At 38.1% G+C, this 17,068-nt stretch overlaps 1 protein-coding gene across 2 annotated transcripts in view; it reads left to right on the forward strand.

Annotated features, from left to right (window-relative positions):
* The window catches only part of DMXL2 (Dmx like 2), a 641,271-nt gene that overhangs the window by 387,758 nt on the left and 236,445 nt on the right, over nucleotides 1–17,068 (forward strand). For both annotated transcript variants that reach the window (XM_053717470.1, XM_053717469.1), the window contains exon 25: nucleotides 6,492–6,683. In XM_053717470.1, the coding sequence (XP_053573445.1) occupies nucleotides 6,492–6,683 (192 nt within the window). The remainder of the gene's footprint in view (nucleotides 1–6,491; nucleotides 6,684–17,068) is intronic.

The raw sequence follows: 17,068 nt of genomic DNA on the forward strand, positions 1-17,068 counted from the left end.
TTTAGCTAGAAGAGCTTTATGGCTTAAAACTTGGAATGCTGATATGTCTTCTAAATCGACTCTACTTTCCCTTTCTTTCCAGGGTAATAAATTGTTTGGTTCTCAGTTGGATTCTATTATCTCAACTGTTACTGGTGGGAAAGGAACTTTTTTACCACAGGATAAAAAATCTAAAGGTAAAAACAGGGCTAATAATCGTTTTCGTTCCTTTCGTTTCAACAAAGAACAAAAGCCTGATCCTTCATCCTCAGGAGCAGTTTCAGTTTGGAAACCATCTCCAGTCTGGAATAAATCCAATCCTTCTAGAAAAGCAAAGCCAGCTTCTAAGTCCACATGAAGGTGCGGCCCTCATTCCAGCTCAGCTGGTAGGGGGCAGATTACGTTTTTTCAAAGAAATTTGGATCAATGCTGTTCACAATCTTTGGATTCAGAACATTGTTTCAGAAGGGTACAGAATTGGTTTCAAGATAAGACCTCCTGCAAAGAGATTTTTTCTTTCCCGTGTCCCAGTAAACCCAGTGAAAGCTCAAGTATTTCTGAAATGTGTTTCAGATCTAGAGTTGGCTGGAGTAATTATGCCAGTTCCAGTTTTGGTTTTATTCGAATCTCTTCATTGTACCCAAGAAGGAGAATTCCTTCAGACCAGTTCTGGATCTAATATTATTGAATCATTATGTAAGGATACCAACATTCAAAATGGTAACTGTAAGGACTATCTTGCCTTTTGTTCAGCAAGGGCATTATATGTCTACAATAGATTTACAGGATGCATATCTGCATATTCCGATTCATCCAGCTCACTATCAGTTCCTGAGATTCTCTTTCCTGGACAAGCATTACCAGTTTGTGGCTCTGCCGTTTGGCCTAGCTACAGCCCCAAGAATTTTTACAAAGGTTCTCGGTGCCCTTCTGTCTGTAATCAGAGAACAGGGTATTGTGGTATTTCCTTATTTGGACGATATCTTGGTACTTGCTCAGTCTTTACATTTAGCAGAATCTCATACGAATCGACTTGTGTTGTTTCTTCAAGATCATGGTTGGAGGATCAATTCACTAAAAAGTTCATTGATTCCTCAGACAAGGGTAACCTTTTTAGGTTTCCAGATAGATTCAGTGTCCATGACTCTATCTTTGACAGACAAAAGACGTCTAAAATTGATTTCAGCTTGTCGAAACCTTCAGTCACAATCATTCCCTTCGGTAGCCTTATGCATGGAAATTCTAGGTCTTATGACTGCTGCATCGGACGCGATCCCCTTTGCTCGTTTTCACATGCGACCTCTTCAGCTCTGTATGCTGAACCAATGGTGCAGGGATTACACAAAGATATCTCAATTAATATCTTTAAAACCGATTGTCCGAAATTCTCTGACGTGGTGGACAGATCACCATCGTTTAATTCAGGGGGCTTCTTTTGTTCTTCCGACCTGGACTATAATCTCAACAGATGCAAGTCTTACAGGTTGGGGAGCTGTGTGGGGGTCTCTGACGGCACAAGGGGTTTGGGAATCTCAGGAGGTGAGATTACCGATCAATATTTTGGAACTCCGTGCAATTTTCAGAGCTCTTCAGTCTTGGCCTCTTCTGAAGAGAGAGTCGTTCATTTGTTTTCAGACAGACAATGTCACAACTGTGGCATACATCAATCATCAAGGAGGGACTCACAGTCCTCTGGCTATGAAAGAAGTATCTCGAATTCTGGTTTGGGCGGAATCCAGCTCCTGTCTAATCTCTGCGGTTCATATCCCAGGTATAGACAATTGGGAAGCGGATTATCTCAGTCGCCAAACGTTGCATCCGGGCGAATGGTCTCTTCACCCAGAGGTATTTCTTCAGATTGTTCAAATGTGGGAACTCCCAGAAATAGATCTGATGGCTTCTCATCTAAACAAGAAACTTCCCAGGTATCTGTCCAGATCCCGGGATCCTCAGGCGGAGGCAGTGGATGCATTATCACTTCCTTGGAAGTATCATCCTGCCTATATCTTTCCGCCTCTAGTTCTTCTTCCAAGAGTAATCTCCAAGATTCTGAAGGAATGCTCGTTTGTTCTGCTGGTAGCTCCAGCATGGCCTCACAGGTTTTGGCATGCGGATCTTGTCCGGATGGCCTCTTGCCAGCCGTGGACTCTTCCGTTAAGACCAGACCTTCTGTCGCAAGGTCCTTTCTTCCATCAGGATCTCAAATCCTTAAATTTAAAGGTATGGAGATTGAACGCTTGATCCTTGGTCAAAGAGGTTTCTCTGACTCTGTGATTAATACTATGTTACAGGCTCGTAAATCTGTATCTAGAGAGATATATTATAGAGTCTGGAAGACTTATATTTCTTGGTGTCTTTCTCATCATTTTTCCTGGCATTCTTTTAGAATTCCGAGAATTTTACAGTTTCTTCAGGATGGTTTAGATAAAGGTTTGTCCGCCAGTTCCTTGAAAGGACAAATCTCTGCTCTTTCTGTTCTTTTTCACAGAAAGATTGCTAATCTTCCTGATATTCATTGTTTTGTACAAGCTTTGGTTCGTATAAAGCCTGTCATTAAGTCTATTTCTCCTCCTTGGAGTTTGAATTTGGTTCTGAGGGCTCTTCAAGCTCCTCCTTTTGAACCCATGCATTCATTGGACATTAAATTACTTTCTTGGAAAGTTTTGTTCCTTTTGGCCATCTCTTCTGCCAGAAGAGTCTCTGAATTATCTGCTCTTTCTTGTGAGTCTCCTTTTCTGATTTTTCATCAGGATAAGGCGGTGTTGCGAACTTCTTTTGAATTTTTACCTAAGGTTGTGAATTCCAACAATATTAGTAGAGAAATTGTGGTTCCTTCATTATGTCCTAATCCTAAGAATTCTAAGGAGAAATTGTTGCATTCTTTGGATGTTGTTAGAGCTTTGAAATATTATGTTGAGGCTACTAAGTCTTTCCGAAAGACTTCTAGTCTATTTGTCATCTTTTCCGGTTCTAGAAAAGGTCAGAAAGCTTCTGCCATTTCTTTGGCATCTTGGTTGAAATCCTTAATTCACCATGCTTATGTCGAGTCGGGTAAAACTCCGCCTCAAAGGATTACAGCTCATTCTACTAGGTCAGTTTCTACTTCCTGGGCGTTTAGGAATGAGGCTTCGGTTGATCAGATTTGCAAAGCAGCAACTTGGTCCTCTTTGCATACTTTTACTAAATTCTACCATTTTGATGTGTTTTCTTCTTCTGAAGCAGTTTTTGGTAGAAAAGTACTTCAGGCAGCGGTTTCAGTTTGAATCTTCTGCTTATGTTTTCATTAAACTTTATTTTGGGTGTGGATTATTTTCAGCAGGAATTGGCTGTCTTTATTTTATCCCTCCCTCTCTAGTGACTCTTGCGTGGAAAGATCCACATCTTGGGTAGTCATTATCCCATACGTCACTAGCTCATGGACTCTTGCTAATTACATGAAAGAAAACATAATTTATGTAAGAACTTACCTGATAAATTCATTTCTTTCATATTAGCAAGAGTCCATGAGACCCACCCTTTTTGGTGGTTATGATTTTTTTGTATAAAGCACAACTATTCCAATTCCTTATTTTATATGCTTTCGCACTTTTTTTTATCACCCCACTTCTTGGCTATTCGTTAAACTGATTTGTGGGTGTGGTGAGGGGTGTATTTATAGGCATTTTGAGGTTTGGGAAACTTTGCCCCTCCAGGTAGGAATGTATATCCCATACGTCACTAGCTCATGGACTCTTGCTAATATGAAAGAAATGAATTTATCAGGTAAGTTCTTACATAAATTATGTTTTTTCTTATCTGTCCAATTATTTACACACATTCATCATCTTCTTTATTACTGTTTCCTCAAAGGCCAAAACTTGGGACCCAATGATCTAAAGGTCTCTGAGCTGGCGAGATTCCTTAAAAATTTCATAAAGCCACTTTTTACCCTAAAAGGAGATACAAACAGTACAAAAGTGCACATTGAAAATCATAATTTAAAAGTCGTACAAAACTAACTAATGGACTATTCACACAAAAATACACATGAAAAGATTGTATTGTTAAGGTGCATCAAAAATCGTAAAACAAAATTGTTCACCAAAATGTATTTTATCAAAAACCATAAATTTTGTAATTACACAAGATAAAATTGTATTAAATATGCACAGCGTAAATTGTAATTTTAGTGTACCGGATGTGCAAAAACATATTGAAATGTGTCCTTATTAGTACAAAATACAAAGCGTTATTGTTATTTTGCCATAAAATGGGCTGAAATTCTCTCAAATCCAAGTGTTATAATCTAAACATTTTCACCCTACAGATCTTACTGTTTTTCTCACAAATTAAAGGTGGCGAGCTTTTATTAAAATATTAAAAACACTAACCACACAAATTACTAATTATTTACGAAAATAACAGCAATTGTATGGTACAGTTCACTGAAAACAGTGTATTTTGATTGGTAATAGGCGTAATATTTAAGTTTAAACATACGCAGGGTTCCTGTGTACTTTGTCCTCCATTGCAAACTTTCAAATAGCAGAGAGCTCTCATTTATTTATAAGGAAGACAGCTTGCAGGGACAGTGCATTTTCTTTGATAATCGCACCAAAACTGTCCCTGCAAGGCTAAATGTGGCCTTAGAGAGAACAATGGAAACTTAACATTTTAGTGCCTCTTTTCAGAGCCCCCCACTGGGAACAATATTTTATCTAAACAGTCTTGTTTACATATTTTTTGTAAACAAAAGGGTTAATATTTCCTGTGCTATGTGTTTTTTATGCTCTTGTGACCAAAAAGTTCCCCTCAGGAACAGTAAGGTTTATAGAGGTATGGGAGGTGGTTACAGGAGCGCTCAGACAGCTACTACAAACTAATGGGAATGATATATAAAGCAGCTGTATACAGAAATACAATAAAAAATGGAGAATGAAAAATGGATTGTATATAGTAAATTATGCGGTAAAAAAATTTCTACCAAATTTTTATAAAAATCTAATTTATTTTAACAGCACAAGAACTATATATAGATGGACAATATATACAGAAATAAGATAGTTAGAAATAAGGTAGGTTGGCCAACCCAGTATTATAAAACAGTAATATAAAACAATTTATGTGAAACAATTTTTAGATCTATATTTATAAATCAATAGTTAAAGATCAGTATTATAGATTTGACTATCTGCAGAAAGGTAGGTATACCAGTAAAATAAGTCTGCAATCTAGCATCTGGGGTAAATAAAGATAGATATAAAAACATATACTGTATATATTACTCAGTTAGAATATAAGTAAAAAATATATATCTTAAAAGCAAAAAACATCCAAAGTATTGTATAATTTGAGGTAATTTACGATGAATGCTTTGTCATAAAGGAATCACCAGTTCATTTTTGTTATTCCTTATGCTAGTAGAGTTATCGTAACAAACAGGCACACTATTATAAACAGCAATCTTATGTGGTGGTGAGCTTGTATTAAAGGCAAAGATCTGACCTTAATCATTTCAGTCCGTGTGGATCCACGGCAATAAAAATGTCAAGTTGCTCGTTGTAGCTTAAGTACAATATCTATAAACAGTGAAATACTTGCAGTTTGTACTTCAATGTGTAAATCGATCTGTAGATCCTAATCTCTTTGGAAGGTGAACAAACTTTTGGGCTCTATCATCGGTGAAGAAACCCTGCATTATACAGTAAGAAGAACTACCGGATAATCGTCTCTACGGACACTGGGATCCCTATGTGCCACCTCCCTGTTTTTTGTAATTTGTACATAAAGGGACGCTAAACCCAATTTGTTTTTTTCTTTCATGATTCAGATAGAGCATGCAATTGTAAACAACTTTCTAATTTACTCCTATTATCATTTTTTCTTTGTTCTCTTGCTATCTTTATTTAAAAATCAGGAATATAAAGCTTAATAGCTGACCCATTTTTTGGTCAAGAACCTAGTTTATGCTTGCTTATTGGTTTGCTAAATGTAGCCACCAATTAGCAAGCGCTATCCATGGTGCTGAACCTAAAATGGGCTGACTACTAAGCTTAAAATTCCTGCTTTTTAAATAAAGATAGCAAGAGAATGAAGAGAAATTGATAATAAGAGTGCTCTATCTGAATCATGAAAGAAAAAAATGTGGGTTTAGTATCCATTTAAATACAGAAATGTTCAATATATGTGGGGATACAATAGACAAAATCAGCTATTTTTAATATGAAAATAATGATCTATTTGGAAACAATTTTAAATGGATAATGAAATGGAGTACCCTGTCCCTTTAATTATGTTAATCTCACTATACTACATGCCACACAGTGATTGCTTAGATCAGGGCAGAGTCTAACTGGCCAAATCAAAAGGTATGATAAACATTCTGAAAAGGCATTTTTAACGAGCACTTTGAAACCATGAAAAACATACTAGCGCCACAAAATTATATAAGATAGTTGTAAATGATTTTCCAAAATGATCTCATGACAAAATATTTTAAAATCCTTTTTTTCCTTTAATTATTTTACATACAGGAAACAACAGTAAAGCAGCTTCAATCGCCACTTCCTTTACCTACAACCCTTCCCTTACTGTCGGCAAGCATTGCTGTGACAAAAACTGTCATTGCGAACCCTGTACTGTACCTGAATAACCACATCCATGATATTCTTTACACCATTGTACAGATGAAAACTCCTCCTCAGCCTGCCAACCAAGACTCAAAGGTAATACAAACTGTCACTGATTGTTTATGCTTATATCTACCATGTGGTTTTGTAACCTTCTGTGACTGGAGAATTACCAGTGTGTTCCCTTAGACAAGGGCGACAAACTGCTAAACAATTTTACAACTTCATAAAAATCCTGCAGCTGCAATACATTTGTTATGAAAATTTAAATTATTGATGCTATTTTGGTAGATATTGGTGAACAAAGTATCAGACTTTGTGTATACTTTTATTTGTATACTATACATCACTGTTTTGATGGTACAGGAAAAAAAATTGCAGTTTTTATAGTTATATGAAACTCAAATTGTTTCTTTTGTGATTCAGATTAAGCTTGCAATTTTAAGCAACTTGTAAGCTTAGGATCCGGCCTAATTTTGGTTCAGCACCTTGGCTAGCCATCAATCAGCGAGTGCTACCCAGGGTGCTGAACCAGAAATAGGCTGGCTCCTAAGTTTCTATTGTTGCTTTTCAAATCAAGATACCAAGAGAACGAAGACAAATGGATAAAAGGAGTAAATTAGAAAATTGCTCAAAATTGCATGCTCTATCTGAATCATAGAAGAAAGAATGTGAGTTTCATATCACTTTAACCTGGATAAACTAAATACAGTGGATATGGTGGAGTCACAAGCCCAAAGAGCTTACATTCTATTTTTTCCGTGGGTGAGCTAGAAATACAAGAGAAACTTGAGACTCCATTTATCAAGCGGCAAATGCAGTTTTGAAGCCCTTGCAGTGCAACTTGCACATGCGAAACTGCAGCCTTAAGTGTAGATTAAGAAGCAGCAGTCTTCTATTTCACAGAATATAATTTATTTTTACACTCACTCAGTTCTCCTATTTATTTTGAGTCCTGTATTTTTCTTATTAGTTCAGGGAAACGTATATCTATGAGTCCCAACATCAACAATGCAGCAAAATGAAGCTAGCGGTTACTATTAGGTGATAGTCACTGTGACAATCACTTGACTGTTATGACTACATGAAAACCCTAATTTAAGTGATGGGATGTCACTTTTTCAAATGAGGGGCCTTATGATATATTTCTATGTTGAGAGGATAATAAAGGTCTACTAAAATCACCAGAATCTTCAAAATAGAAACAATCCTTATGAAGTTTTTGTCATTGTTTTGACAATCACTTGATGGCTGGATGGACTCCAATTTGCTAGATGAGCATTGCAGCTTTCAAAAAAAGGAATTTCCATTTTTTTTGTGCATTGTAGAGGGGCAACATACTAGATACTGCACCCCCCACGATGATGTTCCATATGCTTACGGTTCGGTCACGTGATAATTATTGCCATGGTGATCAGCTGATAGCCACCTGGGTATGTCTCACCTAGACAGGTTATCTTAATGTCAGTCACCTGCTATCTAATGGAGCCTCAGGAAGCATAAGACCCCTCATTTGAAAATGGGTAATCCCCTCTTTCATGTAATGGGTATTATGTGTGCTGTATAATGTGTTGTCCTCTGCATGGAAAACAGAGTTCATGTCCTTTGCACTCTATAGCAGACTTTTTGTCCTCTGCAAGTTAATATAGGATAGCAGATGTCTTGCCCTTCTCACAATACAGGTTAATATGGGAAATGCTTCTTGTCCTATGCACTCATCTGGTTAATATGGGAAAGCAGACTTCCTGCCCCCCACACTCTGCAGATTAATATGGGCCAGTAGACTTCTTGCTATCCACACTTTACAGGTTTATACGGGATAGCAGACTTTTTGTCCTCCACCCTCTCTACAGGTTAATATAGGATAGCAGAATCCTTGTCCTCTGCACTATACTGGTTAATATGGGATAGCAGACTTTTTGTCCTCCGCTCTCTCTGTCTTAGGCCAATCACTTTTCTCGTTTCTCATCAATAGACTAACACAAGTACTCACAAAGAGAAAAAAGTAACTGGATAAAGTTTTCACAAAAATAATCAAATAAATAAAAATTCATATTGGACTTTCTATTAAACTGTCTATTATCAGATGATTATCCTACCACATTTTCACTATTTTATGAGCCCCACTGCCCTCCAAACCAGTCAGATTTAACAGTGTTGCTCTAAAGGTAAATTAAATCCAACATTTTTTTTTTCATGGTTCAGATACAGCATGCAATTTTAAACGACTTTCCAATTTTCTTCTGTTATCAAATTTGCTTTGTTCTCCTGGTATCCGTTGTTTAAAAGTAGGTAGACTCATGAGCTGGGAGCTAGCTGCTGATTGGTTGCTGCACATATATGCCTCTTGTGATTGGCTTACCAATGTGTTCAGCTAGCAACCATAAGTACATTGCTGCTCTTTAAAGAAAGGATATGCATGAAAAATTAAAGGTTGTGAATAGCTAGATATATATATTTCTTTCATGTAATTGGCAAGAGTCCATGAGCTAGTGACGTATGGGATATACAATCCTACCAGGAGGGGCAAAGTTTCCCAAACCTCAAAATGCCTATAAATACACCCCTCATCACACCCACAATTCAGTTTTACAAACTTTGCCTCTTATGGAGTTGTTGAAGTAAGTTTTTTGCTAAGATTTCTACGTTGACATGCGCTTCTCAGCATGTTGAAGCCCGATTCCTCTCAGAGTACAGTGAATGTCAGAGGGACGTGGAGAGTATTACCTATTGAATGCAGTGATTTTCTTAACGGGGGTCTATTTCATAGGTTCTCTGTTATCGGTCGTAGAGGTTCATCTCCTACCTCCCTTTTCAGATCAACGATATATTCTCATATACCATTACCTCTACTGATAACTGTTTCAGTACTGGTTTGGCTATCTGCTATATGTGGATGGGTGTCTTTGGTAAGTATGTTTTTATTTCTTAAGACACCTCAGCTATGCTTTGGCACTTTATGCATTTATATACAGTTCTAAATATATGTATTGTACTTATATTTGCCATGAGTCAGGTTCATGTATTTCCTTTTGCAGCTTGTCAGTTTCATATTTGGGAAAGTTAATATTGATGAAATATTTTTCTTACCTGGGGTTTAGTCTTTTTCAATTCAATTGATTACTTGTTTTAAATTGCGGGCTGTCTTAGGCTTGCGGGTGCGCTAAATGCCACACTTTATTGCATCATTCTTGGCGTGAGAATTTTTTGGCGCGAAAAGGGAGATTACCAATCATTATTTTAGAACTCCGTGCAATTCTCAGAGCTCTTGAGTTTTGGCCTCTGTTGAAGAGAGAACCGTTCATGTGTTTTCAGACAGACAATATCACAACGGTGGCATATGTCAATCAACATGGTGGGACTCACAGTCCCCTAACTATAAAAGAAGTATCTCAGATACTTGTTTGGGTGGAATCCAGCTCTTGTCTAATTTCTGCGGTTCATATCCCAGGTGTAGACAATTGGGAGGCGGATTATCTCAGCCATCAGACTTTACATCCATGGGAGTGGTCTCTCCATCCAGATGTGTTTTCTCAGATTGTTCAGATGTGGGGTCTTTCAGAAATACATCTGATGGCCTCTCATCTAAACAAGAAACTTCCCAGATACCTGTCCTTGTCCAGGGATTCTCAGGCGGAAGCAGTGGATGCGCTGACACTTCCTTGGTGTTATCAACCTGCTTATATCTTCCCGCCTCTAGTTCTTCTTCTGAGAGTGATCTCCAAGATTATCATGGAACAATCGTTTGTGTTGCTGGTAGCTCCAGCTTGGCCCCACAGGTTTTGGTATGCGGATCTTGTTTGGATGTCCAGTTGCCAACCTTGGCCACTTCCGTTAAGGCCGGACCTACTGTCTCTAGGTCCGTTTTTCCATCAGGATCTCAAATCATTAAATTTGAAGGTATGGAAATTGAATGCTTAGTATTAAGTCATAGAGGTTTCTCTGACTCAGTAATTAATACTATGTTACAAGCTCGTAAATCTGTCTCTAGGAAGATTTATTATCGAGTTTGGAAGATTTACATTTCATGGTGTTCTTCTCATAAATTCTCTTGGCATTCTTTTAGAATTCCTAGAATTTTACAGTTTCTCCAGGATGGTTTGGATAGGGGTTTGTCTGCAAGTTCCTTGAAGGGAAAAATCTCTGCTCTTTCTGTTTTATTTCACAGAAAGATTGCTAAACTTCCTGATATTCACTGTTTTGTATGGGCTTTAGTTTGTATTAAGCCCGTCATTAAATCAATTTCTCCTTCTTGGAGTCTTAATTTGGTTTTGAAGGCGTTACAGGCTCCTCCGTTTGAGCCTATGCATTCTTTGGACATTAAACTACTTTCTTGGAAAGTGTTGTTCCTTTTGGCCATCTCTTCTGCTAGAAGAGTGTCTGAGCTATCTGCTCTTTCTTGTGAATCTCCTTTTCTGATTTTTCATCAGGATAAGGCGGTTTTGCGGACTTCATTTTAATTTTTACCTAAGGTTGTGAATTCTAACAACATTAGTAGAGAAATTGTTGTCCCTTCCTTGTGTCCTAATCCTAAAAATCCTTTGGAAAGATCCTTACATTCTTTGGATGTGGTAAGAGCTTTGAAATATTATGTTGAAGCTACTAAAGATTTCAGGAAGACTTCTAGTCTATTTGTTATATTTTCTGGTCCCAGGAAAGGTCAGAAGGCCTCTGCTATTTCCTTGGCTTCTTGGTTAAAGCTTTTGATTCATCAAGCTTATTTGGAGTTGGGTCAGGCCCCGCCTCAGAGGATTATAGCTTCAACCAGATCAGTCTCCACTTCGTGGGCTTTTAAGAATGAGGCTTCAGTTGATCAGATTTGCAAAGCAGCGACATGGTCCTATTTGCATACATTTACTAAATTCTACCGTTTTGATGTATTTGCTTCTTCTGAAGCAGTTTTTGGTAGAAAAGTTCTTCAGGCAGCTGTTTCAGTTTGATTCTTCTGCTGCTATTTTCAGTTTTTCTTTTCTTCATAAGTATAACTTATATTTGGGTTGTGGATTATTTTTCTTTCATGTAATTAGCAAGAGTCCATGAGCTAGTGACGTATGGGATATACATTCCTACCAGGAGGGGCAAAGTTTCCCATTTTCTTACCTTAAAATTTTTTGACTTTTCCCCTGTGGGCTGTTAGGCTCGCGGGGGCTGAAAATGCTTCATTTTATTGCGTCATTCTTGGCGCAGACTTTTTTGGCGCAAAAAATCTTTTCTGTTTCCGGCGTCATACGTGTCGCCGGAAGTTGCGTCATTTTTTGACGTTCTTTTGCGCCAAAAATGTTGGCGTTCCGGATGTGGCGTCATTTTTGGCGCCAAAAGCATTTAGGCGCCAAATAATGTGGGCGTCTTTTTTGGCGCTAAAAAAATATGGGCGTCGCTTTTGTCTCCACATTATTTAAGTCTCATTTCTTTCATGTAATTAGCAAGAGTCCATGAGCTAGTGACGTATGGGATATACATTCCTACCAGGAGGGGCAAAGTTTCCCAAACCTTAAAATGCCTATAAATACACCCCTCACCACACCCACAAATCAGTTTTTACAAACTTTGCCTCCTATGGAGGTGGTGAAGTAAGTTTGTGCTAGATTCTACGTTGATATGCGCTCCGCAGCAGGTTGGAGCCCGGTTTTCCTCTCAGCGTGCAGTGAATGTCAGAAGGATGTGAGGAGAGTATTGCCTATTTGAATGCAATGATCTCCTTCTACGGGGTCTATTTCATAGGTTCTCTGTTATCGGTCGTAGAGATTCATCTCTTACCTCCCTTTTCAGATCGACGATATACTCTTATATATATATACCATTACCTCTGCTGATTTTCGTTTCAGTACTGGTTTGGCTTTCTACAAACATGTAGATGAGTGTCCTGGGGTAAGTAAGTCTTATTTTCTGTGACACTCTAAGCTATGGTTGGGCACTTTTTTATAAAGTTCTAAATATATGTATTCAAACATTTATTTGCCTTGACTCAGACAGTCAGTTTCATATTTGGGATAATGCATTTGAATCAATCATTTTTTCTTACCTTAAAAAATTTGACTTTTTCCCTGTGGGCTGTTAGGCTCGCGGGGGCTGAAAATGCTTCATTTTATTGCGTCATTCTTGGCGCAGACTTTTTTGGCGCAAAATTTTTTTCTGTTTCCGGCGTCATACGTGTCGCCGGAAGTTGCGTCATTTTTTACGTTCTTTTGCGTCAAAAGAGTCGGCGTTCCGGATGTGGCATCATTTTTGGCGCCAAAAGCATTTAGGCGCCAAATAATGTGGGCGTCTTATTTGGCGCTAAAAAAATATGGGCGTCACTTTTGTCTCCACATTATTTAAGTCTCATTATTTATTGCTTCTGGTTGCTAGAAGCTTGTTCACTGGCATTTTTTCCCATTCCTGAAACTGTCATTTAAGGAATTTGATCAATTTTGCTTTATATGTTGTTTTTTCTATTACATATCGCAAGATGTTCCACGTTGCAACTGAGTCAGAAGATACTTCAGGAAAATCGCTGGAGCTACCAAAGCTAAGTGTATCACTTTTGGTATCTGTTCCTTCAGCTGTTGTTTGTATTAAATGTTATGACAAACTTGTTAATGCAGATAAAATTTCCTTTAGTACTGTTACATTACCTGTTGCTGTTCCGTCAACATCTAATACTCAGAGTGTTCCTGATAACATAAGAGATTTTGTTTCTAAATCCATTAAGAAGGCTATGTCTGTTATTTCTCCTTCTAGTATACATAAAAGTCTTTTAAAACTTCTCTTTTTTCAGATGAATTTTTAAATGAACATCATCATTCTGATACTGATAATTGTTCTTCTGGTTCAGAGGTTTCTGTCTCAGAGGTTGATGCTGATAAATCTTTGTGTTTGTTCAAGATGGAATTTATTCGTTCTTTATTTAAAGAAGTATTAATTGCATTAGAAATAGAGGATTCTGGTCCTCTTGATACTAAAACTTAACGTTTAAATAAGGTTTTTAAATCTCCTGTAGTTATTCCAGAAGTGTTTCCTGTCCCTGATGCTATTTCTGAAGTAATTTCCAGGGAATAGAATAATTTGGGTAATTCATTTACTCCTTTTAAAACGTTTTAAGCAATTATATCCTGTGCCATCTGACAGATTAGAGTTTGGGACAAAATCCCTAAGGTTAATGGGGCTGTGTCTACTCCTGCTATATTTTTAGCGGATGTTGCTGCAGCTTCAACTTTTTGGTTAGAAGTAACAGATCATAATTCTCATAGCATTATTATTCTATAACATGCTAATTATTTTATTTGTGATGCCATCTTTGATATCATTAGAATTGATGTCAGGTATATGTCTCTAACTATTTTAGCTAGAGGAGCTTTATGGCTTAAAACTTGGAATGCTGATATGTCTTCTAAGTCAACTTTGCTATCCCTTTCTTTCCAGGGTAATAAATTATTCAGTTCTCAGTTGGATTCTTTTATCTCAACTGTTACTGGAAGGAAGGGAACTTTTTTACCACTGGATAAAAAATCTGAGGTAAATTTAGGTCTAATAATTGTTTTCGTTCCTTTAATCACAACAAGGAACAAAAGCCTGATCCTTCATCCTCAGGAGCGGTATCAGTTTAGAAACCCAAAGCCAGCTCCTAAGTCCCCATGAAGGTGCGGCCCTCATTCCAGCTCAGCTGGTATGGGGCAGTTTACGTTCTTTTCAAAGAAATTTGGATCAATTCCGTTCACAATCTCTGGTTTCAGAACATTGTTTCAGAAGGGTACAGAATTGGCTTCAAGTTAAGGCCTCCTGCAAAGAGATTTTTTTCTTTCCCGTGTCCCAGTAAACCTAGCAAGGCTCAAGCATTTCTGAAATGTGTTTCAGATCTAGAGTTGGCTGGAGTAATTATGCCAGTTCCAGTTCTGGAACAGGGGCTGGGGTTTTATTCTATCTCTTCATTGTACCAAAGAAGGTCAATTTCTTCAGACCAGTTCCGGATCTATCAATATTGAATCGTTATGTAAGGATACCAACATTCAAGATGGTAGCTGTAAGGACTATCCTGCCTTTTGTTCAGCAAGGGCATTATATGTCTACAATAGATTTACAGGATGCATATCTGCATATTCCGATTCATCCAGATCACTTTTAGTTTCTGAGATTCTCTTTTTTAGACAAACATTACCAGTTTTGTGGCTCTACCGTTTGGCTTAACATCAGCTCCAAGAATTTTTACAAAGGTTCTCGGTGCCCTTCTGTCTGTATTCAGAGAACAGGGTATTGGTATTTCCTTATTTGGACGATATCTTGGTACTTGCTCAGTCTTCACATTTAACAGAATCTCATACGAATCGACTTGTGTTGTTTCTTCAAGATCATGGTTGGAGGATCAATTTACCAAAAAGTTCATTGATTCCTCAGACAAGGGTAACCTTTTTAGGTTTCCAGGTAGATTCAGTGTCTATGACTCTGTCTTTGTCAGACAAGAGAAGTCTAACATTGATATCAGCTTGTCAAAACCTTCAGTCACAATCATTCCCTTTGGTAGCCTTATGCATGGAAATTTTAGGTCTTATGACTGCTGCATCGGACGCGATCTCCTTTGCTCATTTTCACATGCGACCTCTTCAGCTCTGTATGCTGAACCAATGGTGCAGGGATTACACAAAGATATCTCAATTAATATCTTTAAAACCGATTGTACGACACTCTCTGACGTGGTGGACAGATCACCATTGTTTAGTTCAGGGGGCTTCTTTTGTTCTTCCGACCTGGACTGTAATTTCAACAGATGCAAGTCTTACAGGTTGGGGAGCTGTGTGGGGGTCTCTGACGGCACAAGGGGTTTGGGAATCTCAGGAGGTGAGATTACCGATTAATATTTTGGAACTCCGTGCAATTTTCAGAGCTCTTCAGTCTTGGCCTCTTCTGAAGAGAGAGTCGTTCATTTGTTTTCAGACAGACAATGTCACAACTGTGGCATACATCAATCATCAAGGAGGGACTCACAGTCCTCTGGCTATGAAAGAAGTATCTCGAATTCTGGTTTGGGCGGAATCCAGCTCCTGTCTAATCTCTGCGGTTCATATTCCAGGAATAGACAATTGGGAAGCGGATTATCTCAGTCGCCAAACGTTGCATCCGGGCGAATGGTCTCTTCACCCAGAGGTATTTCTTCAGATTGTTCAAATGTGGGAACTTCCAGAAATAGATCTGATGGTTTCTCATCTAAACAAGAAACTTCCCAGGTATCTGTTCAGACCCCGGGATCCTCAGGCGGAGGCAGTGAATGCATTATCACTTCCTTGGAAGTATCATCCTGCCTATATCTCTCCGCCTCTAGTTTTTCTTCCAAGAGTATTCTCCAAGATTCTGAAGGAATGCTCGTTTGTTCTGCTGGTAGCTCCAGCATGGACGGATTCTTTTTCGGATGGCCTCTTGCCAACCGTGGGCTCTTCCGTTAAGACCAGACCTTCTGTCGCAAGGTCCTTTTTTCCATCAGGATCTCAAATCTTTAAATTTAAGGGTATGGAGATTGAACGCTTGATTCTTGGTCAAAGAGGTTTCTCTGACTCTGTGATTAATACTATGTTACAGGCTCGTAAATCTGTATCTAGAGAGATATATTATAGAGTCTGGAAGACTTATATTTCTTAGTAAATTCTCATCATTTTTCCTGGCATTCTTTTAGAATTCCGAGAATTTTTTTACAGTTTCCTCAGGATGGTTTAGATAAAGGTTTGTCCGCAAGTTCCTTGACAGGACAAATCTCTGCCCTTTCTGTTCTTTTTCACAGAAAGATTGCTAATCTTCCTGATATTCATTGTTTTGTACAAGACTTGGTTCGTATAAAACCTGTCATTCAGTCAATTTCTCCTCCTTGGAGTTTGAATTTGGTTCTGGCGGCTCTTCTAGCTCCTCCTTTTGAACCCATGCATTCATTTGGACATTAAACTTCTTTCTTGGAAAGTTTTGTTTCTTTTGGCCATCTCTTCTGCCAGAAGAGTCTCTGAATTATCTGCTCTTTCTTGTGAGTCTCCTTTTCTGATTTTTCATCAGGATAAGGCGGTGTTGCGAACTTCTTTTGAATTTTTTCCTAAGGTTGTGTATTCTAACAACATTAGTAGAGAAATTGTGGTTCCTTCATTATGTCCTAATCCTAAGAATTCTAAGGAATTGAAGCTACTAAGAATTTCCGAAAGACTTCTAGTCTATTTGTCATCTTTTCCGGTTCTAGAAAAGGCCAGAAAGCTTCTGCCATTTCTTTGGCATCTTGGTTGAAATCTTTAATTCATCATGCCTATGTTGAGTCGGGTAAAACTCTGCCTCAAAGGATTACAGCTCATTTGACTAAGTCAGTTTCTACTTCCTGGGCGTTTAGGAATGAAGCTTCGGTTGATCAGATTTGCAAAGCAGCAACTTGGTCTTCTTTGCATACTTTTACTAAATTCTACCATTTTGATGTGTTTTCTTCTTCTGAAGCAGTTTTTGTTAGAAAAGTACTTCAAGCAGCTGTTTCAGTTTGAATCTTC

Source organism: Bombina bombina, chromosome 6, assembly GCF_027579735.1.
Source record: "Bombina bombina isolate aBomBom1 chromosome 6, aBomBom1.pri, whole genome shotgun sequence".
NCBI lineage: Eukaryota > Metazoa > Chordata > Amphibia > Anura > Bombinatoridae > Bombina > Bombina bombina.